Source organism: Anguilla rostrata, chromosome 1, assembly GCF_018555375.3.
Source record: "Anguilla rostrata isolate EN2019 chromosome 1, ASM1855537v3, whole genome shotgun sequence".
NCBI lineage: Eukaryota > Metazoa > Chordata > Actinopteri > Anguilliformes > Anguillidae > Anguilla > Anguilla rostrata.
The window spans coordinates 7,488,330-7,506,225 of NC_057933.1; the positions used below are offsets into that span (position 1 = coordinate 7,488,330).

General features: G+C 46.2%; 1 protein-coding gene across 2 annotated transcripts in view; it reads right to left on the reverse strand.

Moving 5' to 3' along the window:
* The window catches only part of slc25a21 (solute carrier family 25 member 21), a 112,933-nt gene that overhangs the window by 10,957 nt on the left and 84,080 nt on the right, over nucleotides 1-17,896 (reverse strand). For both annotated transcript variants that reach the window (XM_064309665.1, XM_064309742.1), the window contains exons 4-6: nucleotides 15,243-15,326; nucleotides 3,022-3,088; nucleotides 1,691-1,750 (exon numbers count right to left, since the gene is read on the reverse strand). In XM_064309665.1, coding sequence (XP_064165735.1) covers nucleotides 1,691-1,750; nucleotides 3,022-3,088; nucleotides 15,243-15,326 — 211 coding nt within the window. The remainder of the gene's footprint in view (nucleotides 1-1,690; nucleotides 1,751-3,021; nucleotides 3,089-15,242; nucleotides 15,327-17,896) is intronic.

Genomic DNA, 17,896 nt, shown 5'->3' on the forward strand with positions numbered 1-17,896 from the left:
AAAAATAAAAAAATGGAAAGTTAAGCAGGCTATTAGATTCAATCTAAAACCAATTTTGAGTCTATATCTAAGAAAAAACATTTCAAATGCAAAATAAAAAAATGTCTGACTGTAGGCCTCTATCATGTGTAAGTCTTTTATCTTGAACACAGAATAGTTAAAATGCTATCAGAGTATGAGGAGAATACTTTAGCAACAGGAATTGTTGATATTCTTACACTTTTAAATGATCAGAGGTCAAATTGCTCAATCCAAGGGAAAGAACCTCCATCATTGTCATGACTGGGTTACATGCACAGAGAGCAAGGTCATATTAGGCATGATTTGTTTGTTTGCTTTTTCAATTCTTGCTGAGCCAAGAAACAGTTAAATCTGGTGAGGTCTCCGGTGAGCAAAACTTGTGAAACCCACTGAATTATTAGCATAAATATTATTTGTTGCCCTGTGGGAAAAAAAGAAAAATAAGAGCAGAACACAGTATAATGTAGGAGGTAAGCCCTGGGACTTAGTGTGAACACAAGACCAAATACAACCATGGAGGAGAAATTTTTTGTGAGTGTGTGTGTGTGTGTGTGTGTGCGCATGTTCGTGCGTACATGCGTGTGTGTGTTTTGCCTGAGTGGATCAATATTTGTTCACAAATGAAGCCCGGTCACGGCGAACAGTCGCTCCATTGTCACCTGGTTTACTAAAACGAGGGTTCACCAGAAGCCAACAGCACAACTGTAATTCACAGGAACCGGGCGACGGGGGATTAAGGAGCCGGGCGGGAGCTCGGGAAAGGCAGTAATGGGAAACGTCACAGAAGTGACTGAGGCCAATTACTCTTCCAGTGTCTTTACCCCTCATGACAACAGGGCCTGGGGAACCATCTCAGAAATATGCACTTCACTGTTTACCAGTCATTATTCTTTTTTTAATTTTCTTTTTCATTCAATGAACCGCTCCCATTAATCAGATAGTCGTTCATCGGCGAACGGCGAACGGCATCTCGTGAACGAGCACCGAATGTCCACGCCGCTCAAAGGCGGTCTCTTAATTTACAGATCGAGCTTTAACGATCTTACATAACTGCGGCGTTTCACTGAGCCAGGTCCCCCGGGGGGGGGAGGCTGAGGTGTAATGTGACAGGGGGGATGATGGATGGGACAGGTAAACAACCTTCACCGCATTTTTATTCCCCAGCCTGTACAGTCCGACCGGGGAACGCTCGGCGCTGCCCTGCTGCTCGCGCTCACTGAATCACGCGAAGCCAAAGGAGGACTGCGCGTCGAACGGCGATCCTGACGGACGCTTCCCGCCGGCACGACGGGTTTGTGTTCCAGACTTTCCGTCGAGCAGAGGAGAAACGTTACAGAAATGTTACGCAAAATAAACACCGGACTGGAGACCCAGGTGAAGTGCGTTTTACGTCCGTTTGTGTGATTGTGTATGCGTGAGAATGTATATATGTACACCTATAATAATATTGTATGTGCATGTATGTGAATGCATGTGCTGTATGTGTTACGATGTGTGTATATGTGGTTGTACGTGTGTATGTGCGAACGGTTTTGTGTTCGTGCAAGCCTGTAGGAGTCTGTGTGTGCGTGCGTGAGTGTGCGCATGTGTGAGTGTGTGTGTGTGTGTGCACGCACGTGTGTGCGCTGAAGAGCAGAGGTGTGTGTGTGTGTGTGTGTGTGTGACTCACCAATCCCGCAGACAGTGGGGTAAAGCTCAGGAGCTTCTTGTACTGCTCAAAGGTAAAGAACTGTAAGGGGAGAGAGCAGGGGGAAGAGCAGTCAGGAACAGGAAGTGAGTAGCCCTCTGCAGCCGGCTCACCCCCACCCTGCGCAAACATCATCACTCCTGAGTCTGTCTCGGGAAGGGCAAGATGAGCAGGTCAGATGACTTATCACACGCAGGCCCATACACATCTCAGCAACAACAGCACACAGAGCACTGCTGCGTTCAATAGACCCTCTAACAGCCGTTCACAGGAAGCTAGAACACTCAGGCAGTGGCCTGTTTCAACCTGAGCACCACGCATGTTTACTTTCTGAAATGAACTCATTACGCATTGAGTTATTGGTGGGTCAGATATCCTACGATTTTAGACACCATTGTGTGGCATAATGTGTTTCGTGGCATTGATTTTTCAAATCCTGAAAACCTGTCAAAGCAAATAAAATATTTTAACTGTAAGGATAATTAAATAGTTTGTTCAGAAGCGGTTTCGTTGGCAGAAGAGGCCAGTGCTATCCCTTCGGCCCATTACCGCCGAGCTACTGCTCGCACTGGAATTAAAACAGAATGACGAAACGACAGGAGAAAAATGTGGTTCTGTCTAATTACCTCCTCAGTATTAAAGCAACAGCGCAAGCTCTCAGCATCCCAGGACCCGCCCCACAACAGATGGTGGCGTTAAGCAGCACGCGAACCAACAGGGAGCTTCCGTGGAGAGTTCCAGAACTCGGTGAACTCTCGACTGGAAGCGGGTCCTCAGAGCCGGACTGTGAGGTCACAGCGGTTGCGATTCCAGCCGAATTTGCTTTATCGTCCGGCGGACATCTCGCAGCCAGAGAAACGCCCGCCACGGACAGTATTACTTTTCACCCGCCGTGTTTATTTTAACAGGCCTCTCTCTCTCCCCAGCATCACGTTACGCGAGAAGTCGACCGTGGTCGCTAAACTCCCTGCTAATGAATGTTAATGAGCGGATCCAAGTTACGCCAAGTTCCCGACATGAATGCTATGGGAACACCTTCAGGACTGCAATCCGCCCAAAACAGCTCGGAGAATTCCCTAAACCGTACAGGCCGACGCTGAGAGGGAATTTCTCAGGGACGAACACAAGCTGTGAGCAGGAGCAGCACAACGCCTGTGCTCTGCTCTGATTGGTCGGCGTGTGCGCCCTATCAGTGTTTGCTATTTTCCGGCACACACCACAAACGGAGGGGGAGGTAATGCGAGTTATGTCATCAAGGGCACGGTTCTGGATCATGTGTGGAGAAGAAGGACGGAGAGGGGGAGAGGCTTTACCTTAACCGCTCTCTTTGGGGTCTCGGCAAGGATCGGGGGGAGGATGCCCTTGTAGAACCCGTACACCCTGCAGGACAGAAAGAGACAGAGGCTTCATACCAGATCACAGCACAGGCCAGCAGCAAGAGACCGCAACTTTCCACCTGATTCAAATTCAAATCCCATAAGGGGACGTGCTATTCAGTCATAATAAAAATAGACAACAAATTAATAAAAACACAAACCCGTCCAGAACAATCCAGTGTTCCAAGAGTACAATCAGAACACGTTCTGGGCCAATGGGAATCATTCAACCACTGAATTGTCATGTTGAAAGAAACTAATGAACCGCTTTTGGATTTGTAACATATTTATTAATATTCCATCATCTATCATTAACATACAGCTGCAAAAATGCATTTGATTGTTCATGAGTAAAATGTATGTATTAGTTTACTACAAGGAAATCTCTTATATTTTTAAATTTTTGCCAGCTTTCATAAGATCTGTCTTTCCTAGGATCAATTACTATAAGAAGAACAACATTTAGAGACACAAAACAGACTATAAATCTCTAGTTTCACCTGCACCACCTTCCATGTTTTACTTGGTCATGTGCTCAACGTAGGGAAATGTTTTTTTGTGTTTTTGAAAGATGTATCCCATACATTGCATAGAACAAAACAGTAGTCATATCACCTGAAACCAATCCAAACCATTGTTCTGTAAACACAGCAATAAATTTAAGTATAATATGCTACAAGTCGCGTTTCTGAATTTGACCGCAACTGTACTGTGGCCAGCAGACAATAGACAATCGCAACGCAACCATCGCCCGTCTGCCTGCAGCTGAACAACGACCAGGCAATGCAAACATTTCCTAACTGCCATTTACGGGACCCACACAGCGCTGGAACAGGAATAACAGGTCAGTGAGTCTTTAAACAAGCACAGCCGCTAAATCCCGAAGCCCGCGATCGACTCTGCGACCGGGGAGACGAATGGGCAGGAGACAAATAACACTACCTAGCAAAGAAAAACAGGGAGAAAGAAAAGAGATTTCAGATCCTCCAGGAGGTAAATGCTCTTGTTTGACAGGTTTCCTGTAAACAGCATCTTAAGGACTTTTAGAGCACACCGGCATGGGAAAGCCACGAGAACAGGGCAGGCGGCCCACGAGGAATGCCATTGTGCGTCGTGAGCCATTTGCTTCTCAGAGTCGATAACGTGACTCACCGCTGATAGATTGGACGTATTTGCATTGGCTAATCCCCTTTTGGGTTCGCCTTGTTCTTGGACAGCACACCGAATAGACATCAGCGTTAAAATGAGGACACGGTAAAGGTTATCTCCAGTAAAGGCATTCTTTATAAAAAATAATAAAACAAAAACGCATCAGATGACCTTTGTTTTCTGTGTCAGTTTAGTGCTACTAGTGCTCACTCTCATTACAAACAGACACTCATCGTTGATTTTTGCACTCACACCTTCAGACACTCTTTAAAAATACATACTGTGCATTTCTGCTATGAAGGTTAGCGATGACTAAATGTTCAAGCAATACAACAAGCTTAAGTATGTCCTTAACTATGAAGAACACGCTTATCAAAACTTGGCAAAACATGAACGGAATGGCTTAGGATATCCAGAAAAAAACACTGAATAAGAAACAAACACATATAAGAACAAGCAACACGTAGCAGTTCATCCTTGGCACTGAGTGGATGTTTTTATCCAGAGCGGCTTATGCAGATTTTTACATGTCACATTTAATGGACATTCTTACTGAAGCGATTCAGGTTAAATACCTCGCTCAAGGGTACAACGGCAGCATACCATACGGGGCTCTGCCCCTTGTGCCCTGCAACAAAGCACTTAACCTGAACGGAATGACATTAAATTAGTGCAATTAGCACATGAAGCATTTAATGCATATGATAGATACTACCAGGGTGCCCTATGAAACCCCTTCCCTTCCCCTTACCACGTTAGTTTCTTTAGAGGTTGGCTGAGAATTTACCCGTTCCTTTGTCTAGCTTCCAAAATTCAGCATACTGCCCCTTTAGTTTTATGTTTTAAAAAAATGAGAGTTCACTCACTGGGTTTCCTTAAAAAAGTATTATTTCATTTTTATGTGTTACACGCCCCGGGAGGCACGATGGTGCAGGCAGCACTGTCGCCTCACAGCAAGAAGGTCCTGGGTTCGAATCCCGACCGAGGCCTTTCTGTTGACATGTACTCCCCGTGTCCGCGGGGTACTCCGGATTCCTCCCACAGTCCAAAGACGTGCAGGTAGGCTAATTTGAGACTCTGAATTGCCCATAGGTATGTGTGTGTGTGAATTAATGGTGTGTGTGCCCTGCGAAAGATTGGCAACCTGGGCAGGGTGTTTTCCTGCCTCTTGCCCCCAATTCACGCTGGGATAGGCTCCAGCACCCCCCGCGACCCTGCTCAGGATAAGCGGGTATAGATAATGGATGGGTAGATAGATGCTACATGGCCTATACCTACCCTTGTAGAGCTGGAAAGTCCCAAAAACTGTCTAGCCCAATAGGAAACTTATACACTAAAATGTAAATATCAAAACACCCAGGTGGGTGAACTATCCTTTTCAGAGGGGTGACACCCTCTATGATGCACTAATCCTATTATTTTGAACTTTATAAATGACTCAGTACGGCTGTCATTCAAATTGTATAGCAAGGTGTGGATGCAACAAAGGTATACATATTACAGCAAAGCTGATAGTGAATGCAACATAAACAGAGTTTGGCACACATGTACGCTGCAGCACGAAATCGCGCTATAAGACTCAACAGTACTGTACTGTACATCCCATTCTTTTAACTGAGACATAAATAACATTAATGAGACATAAAACTTGCTATATGAGCTTTATAACCACACAATATTGCCAATGATGCAAATCGTGTAGTTTTTATTTTAACGGTTTAAAGCAAATATATAATCATGTCCAGATATAGCCGATGTCTTTAAAGTGAGTAACAGAGGTGGAAACCAAATGTTATGAATAAAAGAAATATAAATCCTTGTGTGAATAAAAAAATGCATACATTTTCTATTTTGACTTGTATGCTTTTGCAAGTTTGTGCACTGAACACCCTGTCAACCACAGACCATCCTGAATTTCCATAATTTCCATCATTTTGGTAGCAGCAGTATCTTGTGACACATCTCTAAAGCAAACAGATTCAAATGCTTGAAAGCACAGACTGGCATCCACACTTACGGAAATGGGGTCAGCCTTCACAAAGGAAAATGTGGAAAGACCAGTAAAACACACTAATGCATAAACACTGAATTCATAAACCATGATTACAGTTTGAGGCTTCTAATAGGAAGCTGACAGTGACATGTAGCACATGAAATACTGTGCCTAGTCGAGATCTAGATCTCTGAGCTGCAGTGCCCACAATTCAATGCGATTATTTCTCCGTGAGGAAAACAAATTCGTCCATTAAAAAATTTAAACCAATCAGTAAATCAAACACTGATCATAGTCACTTGACATAACTAAATTAGAATTTTGACTGATAAACCGCTCGTGAATTTACATTTTAATACTTGTTATTGAAACTTGCCTCTGCATTTGGTAGTAGCAGGATTTAAAAAAATGAATAAACCGTTAAATGCGTCTGAAAATTCAGCATAAAAAGAGAAGAAATGCTATGCTTTCTCAGTATATATGATATTAAGGCGCTGATGAGAGAGTATTCGGGCAATGCTCCTGGAACCCCGTCCCAAAAGCCAGCTGATCCACTTTCAAATAAAACCAAAGGCAAACAATAATGCCATTATCTGCACAGATCTGCTCAAGTCAACAGAAAGCGTTTCCCTGTTTGAGCTCGGGGGAGAGGGAAAACCTCACATGCACAGTTTGCTTATCGGAACGGGTTAACCGAGAGAGCCAGCAAAGTAAATCCATTTTTATTTGGATACGCTGGATGTCTAATCGCGTAAATCCCGCTTTCCTGATCGTGACAAATTACCTTTTCGTGACGGGGCTAGTTTAATCGCAGCTTTGTGCACTGTGGAGTTCGCCTGTGTGCAGACACAAAGTAAAAACAACGTGTTCTGGTAGACTGTTAAAGAAGCTAAACATGGCATAAGGTACAGATGAAAAAGGCTACATTTAACATTACAGTCATGCTCATGTCATGTTCTACTAGCCATAATCTTCCTAGTATATTATATATTCTTTATTATATATACTTGCTTTATGAGTTTCTCCATCCCACTCAATATGAACAAATGTCCATTGGTGATATTTGTTAAATTCAAGTATATACAGTACATACAGTACATTTTTTTTCCCCTTTGATGTAGCTATACCTTATGATGATGTCTAAAAAAAAACACAAGGAAGCTATTCTTCTAGTGTTCAGACAGAGCAATATGAAAGAATATGGGGGTTCGGACTGCAGAGAATTTGTGCACGGTGCGTGCAGCAGTCCGTCTTCAACGGTAACGATGGTACTCTAATATTATCACCAGCGCGTATCGACACTGAACACAGACGTGTGTGTGTGTGCGTGTGTGTACGTGCTTGGCGCGCGCATACGTGCGGGGGCGTGTGTGGGAGTGAGTGCGTGTGGGACAGGACAGCACAGTGCATATTGACACAGGACACAGACGTGTGTGTGTGTGTGTGTGTGTGTACGTGCGTGGCGCGCGCATACGTGCGGGGGCGTGTGTGGGAGTGAGCACAGTGCATATTGACACAGGACACAGGTGAGGACGGTCGGGACCCTGTGGCGTGACTGCGGCGTGTGAACTCTGCCTGCCTTATTGTGGAAACACGTCCCAGGAGTCGGTAGAGATGTTCTCGGCCGATTGAGGCCCAGGGTAAATATTAGCTGTTGCCGGAAACACAGATCTGGCGATTACCTTGGGGCAGATCTTTTTAAATTTTATTTATTTTTTTTTAATTTTTTCGCGATACGCTCACCCGGGATGGCATCACATCAAAGCCGACCCACAATTCATTAGGACAGACATCCTGCCCTTTCACGAAAAAAAAAAAAGAAGCATTTTCTCAATCGAAAATGTGACAGACTTACTAAAGCGCGGCGGTAAGCTTACGCCACCACATCAGCAGCGTTCGCCGACCTCGCCCACAGAAACCGCGGCGATCGGCTCTCAGCTGCAGCGGAAAGGAGAGTCTAACGAGGACGGAAGTCCCCCATGCAAATCCCGCCCGCAGGTTTCCTGGGTGCGGTCGGGCCGCGGGCCTCATCAGGTGCGAAAGTACGCTCCAAATTCGCTACAGATGGGACCCGGGGTAACCTGCGGCCATTTGAATAACGCCGGATTTGAATCCTGCTTTGATTTTTTACATGTAAAGTACTCTGGGGTCCCCAAATGGCTTTCCTAAACAAATGCCCTCGCCGAGCCCGGCGTCTGGCTTTGGTGCCAGCTGTCTTTAAGGACTTCACCCGCCGCCCACCGTGGGCCACCTCATTTGGCTCTGATTTTCATCAAACTCTTTTTTTTTTCCCCTTCCTTCCATAGCGTCTCCAAAACCCCATCGCTCTCTCTCTCCGTCTGTCTCTCTTTCTCTCTGTCTGTCTCTCTCTCTCTCTATCTCCATCTCACTCACACGCCCCATTGGTCTACAGTGCACTCGGTACGACAAGAAAGATAATAGATAATGGGTTACAGTCATTATATATGATTTCAGTTTTAAGGATAAAACTGAATTATAATAAGAGCTGGGCCAGACCAGTATGCACTCAGGAATGTTGAACATTCATGTTCAATAACGCAGTTTTTTTCCTCAGAGAAAAGAACCTAGACGTGTCAGACACACAGATGCAGCATATTTTTTAGGCATGTATTCCAGACGTGCTTTCACAAAAAAAGCTTCACTTATCACAGGTGCCTTTCCACACCTTCAGGTAAAACAGAATGTAAAAAATGTAACATCAGCGTGACGCAGTTGAAAACACACAAAAAAAAAAGTTTGTCTTAAAAGTTCGAAACCAGGGAACACGTAAATAGATTTAACTGACCGCTCGAATGGTTCAAGGCAATCTCCTCAATCCACTTCAGTAAACTAAACGGCCTCAACAAAACCAATCAGCAGGAGCAGGTCTGAAGAACCAACAACATCAGCCGGCTCTCAAATTGCCACCTCAGCAATCTGGAGTTCCTTACACAGACAAGCAATAAAAGACTGTGTATGACAGGCGTTTTGAGGCATTTAACCCTCATTAGATAACATTATTCACACAGGCTGACACAGACGATAATTAATTTGAGTGACAAGGGGAAGGCCCGTGAGGTGTTTTGCATTCAGACATGACTGACTAGCTGAGGAAGCATGTTTCTTTATGAAGTCACATGACCGTCATCAGTCAACGAGCAAGCAACTGAATGCTACTGAAGAATTTTCACATGTCGGTACATGATGTAGAACACACACACACACACACACACAGTGTTCCCTTTATGCAATCAAAACACCGTTTCACCTGGTCCAAGTCAGGACGTCCCCGCTCAGCCAAAGCCTCTTTGGATCAAGCATATTTCACACTACTGTATCGTTCATACATTTTCCCCCCCCAAAAAAATATTTCCTCAAGTACTGCCAAGACTGCAGGAATATCTGCGAATGTTTTCGCAATCTGGATTCATAAAAGGTGGTGATTTCAAAGCCAATATGTGCCGTGGAATACATGCCAGGCAGCATATATAAGCCCATGCTCACGGAAAAATAAAAAAGAAAGGAAAAACTGTGCTTTCTGTCTCAGGTTCCAAGAGGTCGCATATATTTAAATATGTTAGTGTTAACTAGCGATCACATCGTGGCAATTCCGCAATATTTCCATCTTCCCTTTTCTTTTGCGGTCTAATTGCCACTTTGAGGCGCAGTCTCAAGTTTCCCCCGAGCAGGCCGCAGTGTAAACGTCGGCCCAGTTTTGGGGCCCTGTGGACACAGGGAGTTTATTTTTAATAATAATTACACAACATGCGGCCCCTACCACTATTTGTATAAAATATGGCTTAAGCGGTTTGGCCTGGAGGTAATCCGCTACTGGCTAACGAGGGGGCGATTACAGCAAAAATATACAGGAAGTGATAAGCGTTCGGTGAAGACGAAGTGCCGCTGTCTCTGCGGTGCAGTCAGGATGGAGGTGCTGACAAGCAAGGGGCTTAACCCTTTAAGGTGTGAGGTCACAAATCACAAGTATGCGATTAGAATGTTCTTGACTGAACGTTCTAATGCTGATGTCACAATCACTACTGGTAACTGAAAGAAATGGAGAGGTTCCTGCAGAGGAGGGGATGCCATAACTTACAAACGGTTTATACACTTATAATTTATACCAGATCATTATTTACAGTAAGCTGCAGATATACCAGACTAAGACTAACAAACTATCCGAAGAATATTTCCGGAGGTTTTACAGAGAGTAATAAAAACAACCCGCTATATAACATTGTGAATAAAAAAATAAATGAGTTGCCATATGGCTTCTGAAAGTTAATTTAAGATGCAATGCTTTTAACCTAGCGTTACCCACAGCATTAAAAAAAACACTGAAACGAAGGAAATTAAACTATTACTAAAATAATACAACTGTAAATAAAGCCTGGATTCAATAATAAAATTAGGGAAAAAGGTCTGGATTCAGTCACTATATCCTCTCCTTCGGCAAAATGCCAGTGATATACATTTTTTAAATTTATAGTTTTATAATCATCAAAACTAGCCAAAATCAGTTGGTAAAGAAAACAGTAAACACTTGCATTTACTTATATGTAAAAATGTCAAGCTGATTGGATCCAGGCTTACGTCAGTAGCCTTGATGGAACTCATCCAGCTGTTCTTAAAGAATTTAAGTAAACAAGGCAGTACCGTACCAATACAACCCAACATATAAGAAAGGGGACTGGTGTATTCTGGGAAATCAGTTTCGTGTGCATTGCATGCAAAACGCTGGCATTTATTATTAGGGCATATTAGAGCCACTCCTGTTGGAGTCACGTGAGAGGATGAATTACAGAGAGAGATCAGGCTTTCTGCAACTCCTGGGGTTTCCTTTTCATCATTATTGTTTAGTTTTTAGTAAATTATTTTGACTAAAATTCGGCCTACATCAAGCATTCTGGGTTTTCAGAAATGCTGAACATTGTTCTACATATACCTATATAATGACCTTGAAGCAGCTGGAAATAGATTGTTGATTACCGAGGAATATAAGCTCAAAGCCAGTGCAGAAGTTATGTTACAGTAAAATTATTCCTTAGACCACATGTAAAATACAGCCTTCATATATGGACACAAAAAAGAAATGTGAAGGCCTTGGATATATGGTATGACAGTGGTAGCCAAACCTGTTAACGAATTATACCATCCTGCAGGTTTTCACTCCAACTCTAACAAAGCACACCTCATTCAACTGCTAGAGATCTAATTGAGCTGCTAATTAGAGTCAGGCGTGCCAAATTTGGGTTGAAATGAAAATCTACAGGACGGTAGATCTCCAGGAACAGGACTTGGAAACCACCGAGGTATGGCATAGCTAGTAGTGCTATGAAGTAGGTAGTCATGTTTTCAGTCAGACTGTACTACATGTGTGAGTTTTATATATTTTAACAGAAAATAATGAAAATCTATAGACGGTACCAGGAATTCTCTCATATTATCACGTCTAATAAAGACTATTTTTGAACTTTTTGAAAATAAAATGCATACTGTCAGCGATCTGTGAGTCATGGAAAAAATCGAATAGAGGAGTTGAGTAACAGGTTATTAGGCTGGGCGAAATGTGTGGTGCAGTCCATAGGGTGAGCGTCTCTTCAGCCCTAAGTGGGTTCCCCCATGTGGATTTGGGGGGTTTGTACCATAACAGGGCACCTTCTGAGCAGGGATTGTGCCGCTGTTAGCGAAAAAAAAAAAAGTATGAAAGCAAGACTGTTTGCTCTCCTTTAAATAACAGCAAAAAAAATTGGTAACACTTTGGTAACACACATGAAAAAAACACGTATAATGCCTTATAGCTGCATTCATAGTGCCTTACGATGCACTTATAAAGAGCTATAAACATTGCTATAAGCACTCGTAACTACACATAAGGAAATTATACAGAAACAGTCGTTATAACGTTGCACAAATCGTTGCTGTGGCAAACCATAAAACCAAAGCGTCAGCACGGTAGCAAACTGAATGTTACTACGTATGTTTAATGTATGTCTTTTTATAGGCAAAAAGATTATGTAAATGAGCCCAGAAGCCTTGAGCAGGTGAGATCGTAAAGACGGGCAGCTCGGGGAAGTGACGAGCCAGGTGTGACATCTGTGCGTGTCATCGTGGGTTAGATTGATTGATCTCAGCCTCGGGTCTGTTTGCTTTGCCCGCGTTCTGATTAACAAGTGAAATAAGTTCACCACGGTCTGTTGGTATCTCAGCCGACAGTTTCAGTGTTCGCTGGGCTTGTGCGCTTCAGTGTGGCGCATGTGTGTGTGTGTGTGTGTGTGTGTGTGTGTGTGTGGGGGGGGGTGGGTATGTGTATGTGTGTGTGTAGGTATGTGTATGGCGTGCGTATGTCTGCGCGTCTATGGTGTTTGCCTGTGTGTGTGTGTGCGTGCGTGCAAATGTATGGATATGTGTGTGGCATATGTGTGACGTGTGTGTGGCGTGCGTGCGTACGTGATGTCTGTCTGTATGCGCATGTGTGCGTGTGTGTAAGTGGTAGCGGCAATGTACTATAATGGGTAAGGAACTGGTCTTTGAACCGGAAGGTCACAAGTTCGATTCCTGGGTAGGACCGGTTCATTTACAAGAGTATGATGTAGCTACCTCAAAAGTGTCAACAGAATCCACCCTCTCCTTCATAGAGCAGGCCCCCGCCCCCTGTCAGTTTTGGATCCTACTTTATACGTGTGTGTGGTGTGGTGGGTGTGGGTGGGTGGGGGTTGGTGGGGGACAGTTGAAAGCTGTGAGTCGGTTTGGGGTGATGTAGGATGGGTGGGGGGGGTGGTGGGGGACAGTGAACTGAGCGGTGTGGGGGGAGGGGGGGTGAGGGGGGGAGGGGGAGGGGGATAGGGGGTTGGTGGGGACAGTGAAAGCTGCGAGCTGGGGTGTGTGGGAGGGGGATGTGACGGTGGGGTGTGAGGGGGGAGAGGGGGGTGGGGTGGTGGGGACAGTGAAAGCTGTGAGCTGGGTGTGTGGGGGGTGGTAGGTGTACGTGGGGGTGGTGGGGAGTAGGTGGGGTGGGTGGGGGACAGTGAAATCTGTGAGCCGGGTGTGTGGGGGGATGTAGGGTGTAGGTGGGGTGGTGTGGGGTAGGTGGGGGACAGTGAAATCTGTGAGCCGGGTGTGTGGGGGGTGTGGGGTAGGTGGGGGACAGTGAAATCTGTGAGCCGGGTGCAGCTCATGGCAGTGAACCAGCTCCCAGCTCCCAGCTGTCACCAGCCGGCTTCCCGGGCCACTCACACACACCTCGCACCAGATCACTTTTATATCCCCTATAAAGCTGTCGGCTCTCCATAAACAGACGGACGAGCGAGCGCCTTGCGCTTTCTCACAGGCCTGCACACTGTCAGAGGACTGCTACAGGGAGGGAGCGAGGGAGCGAGGCAGGGAGGGAGCGAGGGAGGGAGCAAGGGATTGAGGGAGGGAGGGAGTGAGGGATTGAGGCAGGGAGGGAGCGAGCGCTTTCAGCTGTCTCACAGGCCTGCACACTGTCAGAGGACTGTGACAAGAAGGGAGGGAGGGAGGGAGCGAGCAAGCGAGGGAGGGAGAGAGGGAGTGAGCAAGAGATGACAGAGGTGGGGAGGGAAATGCCAATAGAATATGCAATTCAATTAATTAATTATTTGCTTTTGAAAATTTTCATTCGCTTTTTAAAAATTACTACAAAGTTAAAGCTAAAGCTTTTGGAGGAAAGTTGCCTCGACGATGGCAGAGTTCTGAAGTTTTGATTCCATTCTTTGCCTGGGGATTGTCTCTCCTGTGTTCCACAGTGAAGGGTGATTGGCAGCATGCACGCTTGACCTTTCCTTCCTCAAGATTTATCGCAAAAGAGATTTACTGTGAAGGAGGCAAGTTCCATGAGATTGGGCTTGTGTGCGTACTGGATGTGTATTGTACATTACTGCTCGCTTACTTCCAGGACCTTGGGAAAAACCAGAATGTTTCGGTGGGGTTTTGGACTGTGGTGCTACTGAGAAAACAGCATCAATTGCTTCCCAGATAACTCCACCGGCATGCACCAAGCCCACACCACAACATATTACTCTCAATTATGCATCACCACAGACTCTAATGATATTCTCCTCCGGGCAAGTCTGTCTATGCAGGAGCGGAGCTTTCATTTTAACAGACCGGCGTAATCGCGGCTAAGGGCATACAGTAGGGAGCTTACTGTAAGAATATTTCACTTCAGAAGGAGATAAGGGGTCACATGCTTATTTCTTTTTATTGCATTAATGGGGGGGGGGTGATTTTTTTCTCAAGTGACGAAAAGAAGACAAAGCTAATATTCAGAGCACAGCAGACGCATTTTGCTGTTGACATTCAATTTACTTTCTCACTTTCGCTCTCTCTCCCTCTCTCACACACACACACACGTTAGGCCTTCAGGCAGGCTTGTCCTCCATGTTGTTGCTGCACACAAACACACGGCACACACAGCTGGTGAGGAAGGTGAGTTGACAGAAAGGGCATGAGGGTGGAGGATAAAAGCCTGACTGCGCATTTCCAGCACTGGCTGCACTGAGAAAAGCAACACAGGCACGCTCAGTGAAGGACACGGACAGCGGCGTCAAGGGCAAAAACAGAAATGCACGAGTCCACACTCGCTGATACATGCAGACACACACACACACACACAAATTCACACACTCACACACACGTATACACACACACAAACACACACACGCACACACACACACACACACACACACATTCACACACTCACACACACACACACACTCACATTCACACACTCACACACTCACATACAGACACTCACACACACACACACACACACACACATTCACACACTCACACACATTCGCACACTCACACACACACACATTCACACTCTCACACACACACACACACACACACATGCATACACACACACACACACACACACACAGAGTATGCTCTGTCCTGCAGTGTGTGATGCGTGTGAAGGTGACGTGTGCTTTCCGCAGCATAGAACACACTGTGAGTCGGAACACCGGGAACAGTGCGGAGGAGAGCGTACCCTTCGTTCCGGAAAATGGTCCTGAAGCAGTCGCCCAGGCCCTTGTAGGCGTTCGGGTCGCTGGTGCCCCTCTGGATCTGGAACCTGCCGGACGGACACACGGACACGGTCACGAACAAGCCTGCGTGCGTTCCCCTGGCAACAAGCGTGTATATGCCAGACCTCCTCTGTCAGAGGGCGGGGCTTAATGCCAGAGCCTGTGCCCTGCTGCACTGTGGGAACACTGCACAGTCACTTCCATAGCTACTTGTGGGAAAGAGAGAAAAGTATGATGTTTTACCAGGTAGCATTCCAATATTTATCCTAAAATCAGTGGTCCAAAATCAGCACGACTACAGGGTACAGAACACGTAGATAGAAGCAGATCACTCTGTTCATGCAGCTTCTATTCACCACCGCCCCCCCAATCTTCAACCCCCCAACTCCAAAATCACTGCACTTTTCTGGGTCCCCCTGCATTCATCAAACGCGTCCGCGCGGTCACACCTCCCGCGGGCCCGGGAGACGAGTCCTCCCCGCGGGATTCCCCGTCAGACGGCAGCTTCGCGTTTCGCCTTTTAAAAAAAAAAAACGCCAGCGAACCCGTGATTCATTTTCTCAAAAAAAAACAGTGAGGCGCGACCGCACCCCCTCTGGCTGGAAGTAATACATAACCCCCCCCCCACCCCCCCCGTCCCGCCCCATCCCTTCCTTTCTCCCTCGTTTTCTTTCCCTCCGCTACCTCCCCTTTTTTTCCATTTACTCCCTCCCCCTCCCTTCCCCCTCCCTTCCCCTCCCTCTCTCTCTCTCTCTCCCTTATATTTTCCCCCTCTCTCTCTCTCTCTCTCTCTCCCTCTCTCTGTCTCGTTCGCTCTCTTGAAAGCGAGGACACCCAATCGGGCTCTCCCTCGAGTGCGCCGGCCATGTGATGTCAATTACGACCCAGAGGAGGCAGACGGCGTCGCCGCCGCTCGCGCAAACTTAGCGTTCCGATCCGCGGCGCTGGTTCTCTCTCGCAAAGCTCGACGTGCCTTTTCTCTCCCCCGAAAAACTCTCCTCTTTTTTCCATTCTTTTTTTTTTTTTTTTTTTTTTTTTACTGGAGCCTCCTCAACACGTTCTCTGCACCGAGGAGAATTTAAACATTTACTTAACCCCCCGTTACCAATTAGCTGCCACCCATCCCCCCCCCCCCCCTTTTACAGCCGGATTTTTGTTGCGAACTTGGTTGTGCCAAACATGCTAGTAACAGTTCTGCTGTTTCGTGTAAATGTTTAAAAGGGAAATAACCGGTTGAGGTGAGAGTTGCGGAGGCAAGAGGATCGAGGAGGAGTGCGCCGACCGCGCTAGTGGTGTTTTTACAGCCTAAAAATACAGCAGCAGCCATTTCTCCAGACAGAGAGCGGGTGGGACGCTACACGCTACATGCTAACAGGAGCCACGTCACGCCCGTACTGCGCAATGCGCCCTCATGTTCACAAGTTCGCGAGCACTCTCGGGTAGCCTACGTTCCCCTCCTGATTCTACAAAAAACATAATTCAATTACTGTCAAAAAAAGATGTTTAAAGCAGGCCCTGCTGTCATTGAACAGGAAATGACAAAAGTTTTGGAGGTTTAGGAGTTTGCAGCTGAAAAAAATAAACTTAGACTTAGTCATTGTTTAACTTCAGTGGGTTAGTGCAAGAGCAGCAGCAAAATTCTACAACAAATCTGTATGGACTAGTGCATTAAAATAATAATAAAATATATAAAAATTTGAATAAAATTCTCTGTGTCCGTATCTAAAAGTGTCCATCAGACGAGTCCTTCCATGCCACAGAGACAGTAAGGAGGAAGGGAGAGAGAGTAAATGAGCGGGACGAACTCTGCCCACATGGATCTGACTGCGAGGCCAAGGGGTCAGCGGTTTGTCGTCCAGGCGGGTGCCGGACGGGGCCATAAACTGGCGGGGTCCCGTCCAGGGGAGGTGGAGGGCCTTTCATACAATCACAGATTGACTTCTTACAGGGGCATACCCCTCACATTCACTTTTTGCAGATTCCCAAATAGCACGTAACCAGCACCAGAAAACCGTTAAAACACGATGTCATAAACTGACGGCTGACACGTATTAAAGAGAAGAGAAAGGGGCTGGGGGTGTGAGGGTGAAGATAATTGGGAGTGAGCACGTGGGCTGAAGGGGCATTTAAGCTGAAGCTCTGGAAGATTTAAGACCAGTGGGCCTTGTAAACAAATTTAAATCTGCCTTAATTAAAGGCACATGACTCCGGGGTCAAGGATTGAGGCGGTCCCCCCTCCTCCCCCCTCTTCTCTCGCCCCGACCCTCCTCAGCCCCCTTCCAACTCGCCCGAGGAGAGGACCGGACCGGGCGTGGACTCACGCTCCTGGCCCTGGGCACTCATTACGAGACTCAGAACCTTAGGCACCCTGACTGTAGAGATCAGGAACCGGACCTGAGGAACTGAAGAGGACCAGAGGAACCGGGACCTGAGGAACTGATAGAGACTCAGGAACCAGGACCTGAGGAACTGATAGAGACTCAGGAACCAGGACCTGAGGAACTGATAGAGACTCAGGAACCAGGACCTGAGGAACTGATAGAGACTCAGGAACCAGGACCTGAGGAACTGATAGAGACTCAGGAACCAGGACCTGAGGAACTGATAGAGACCCAGG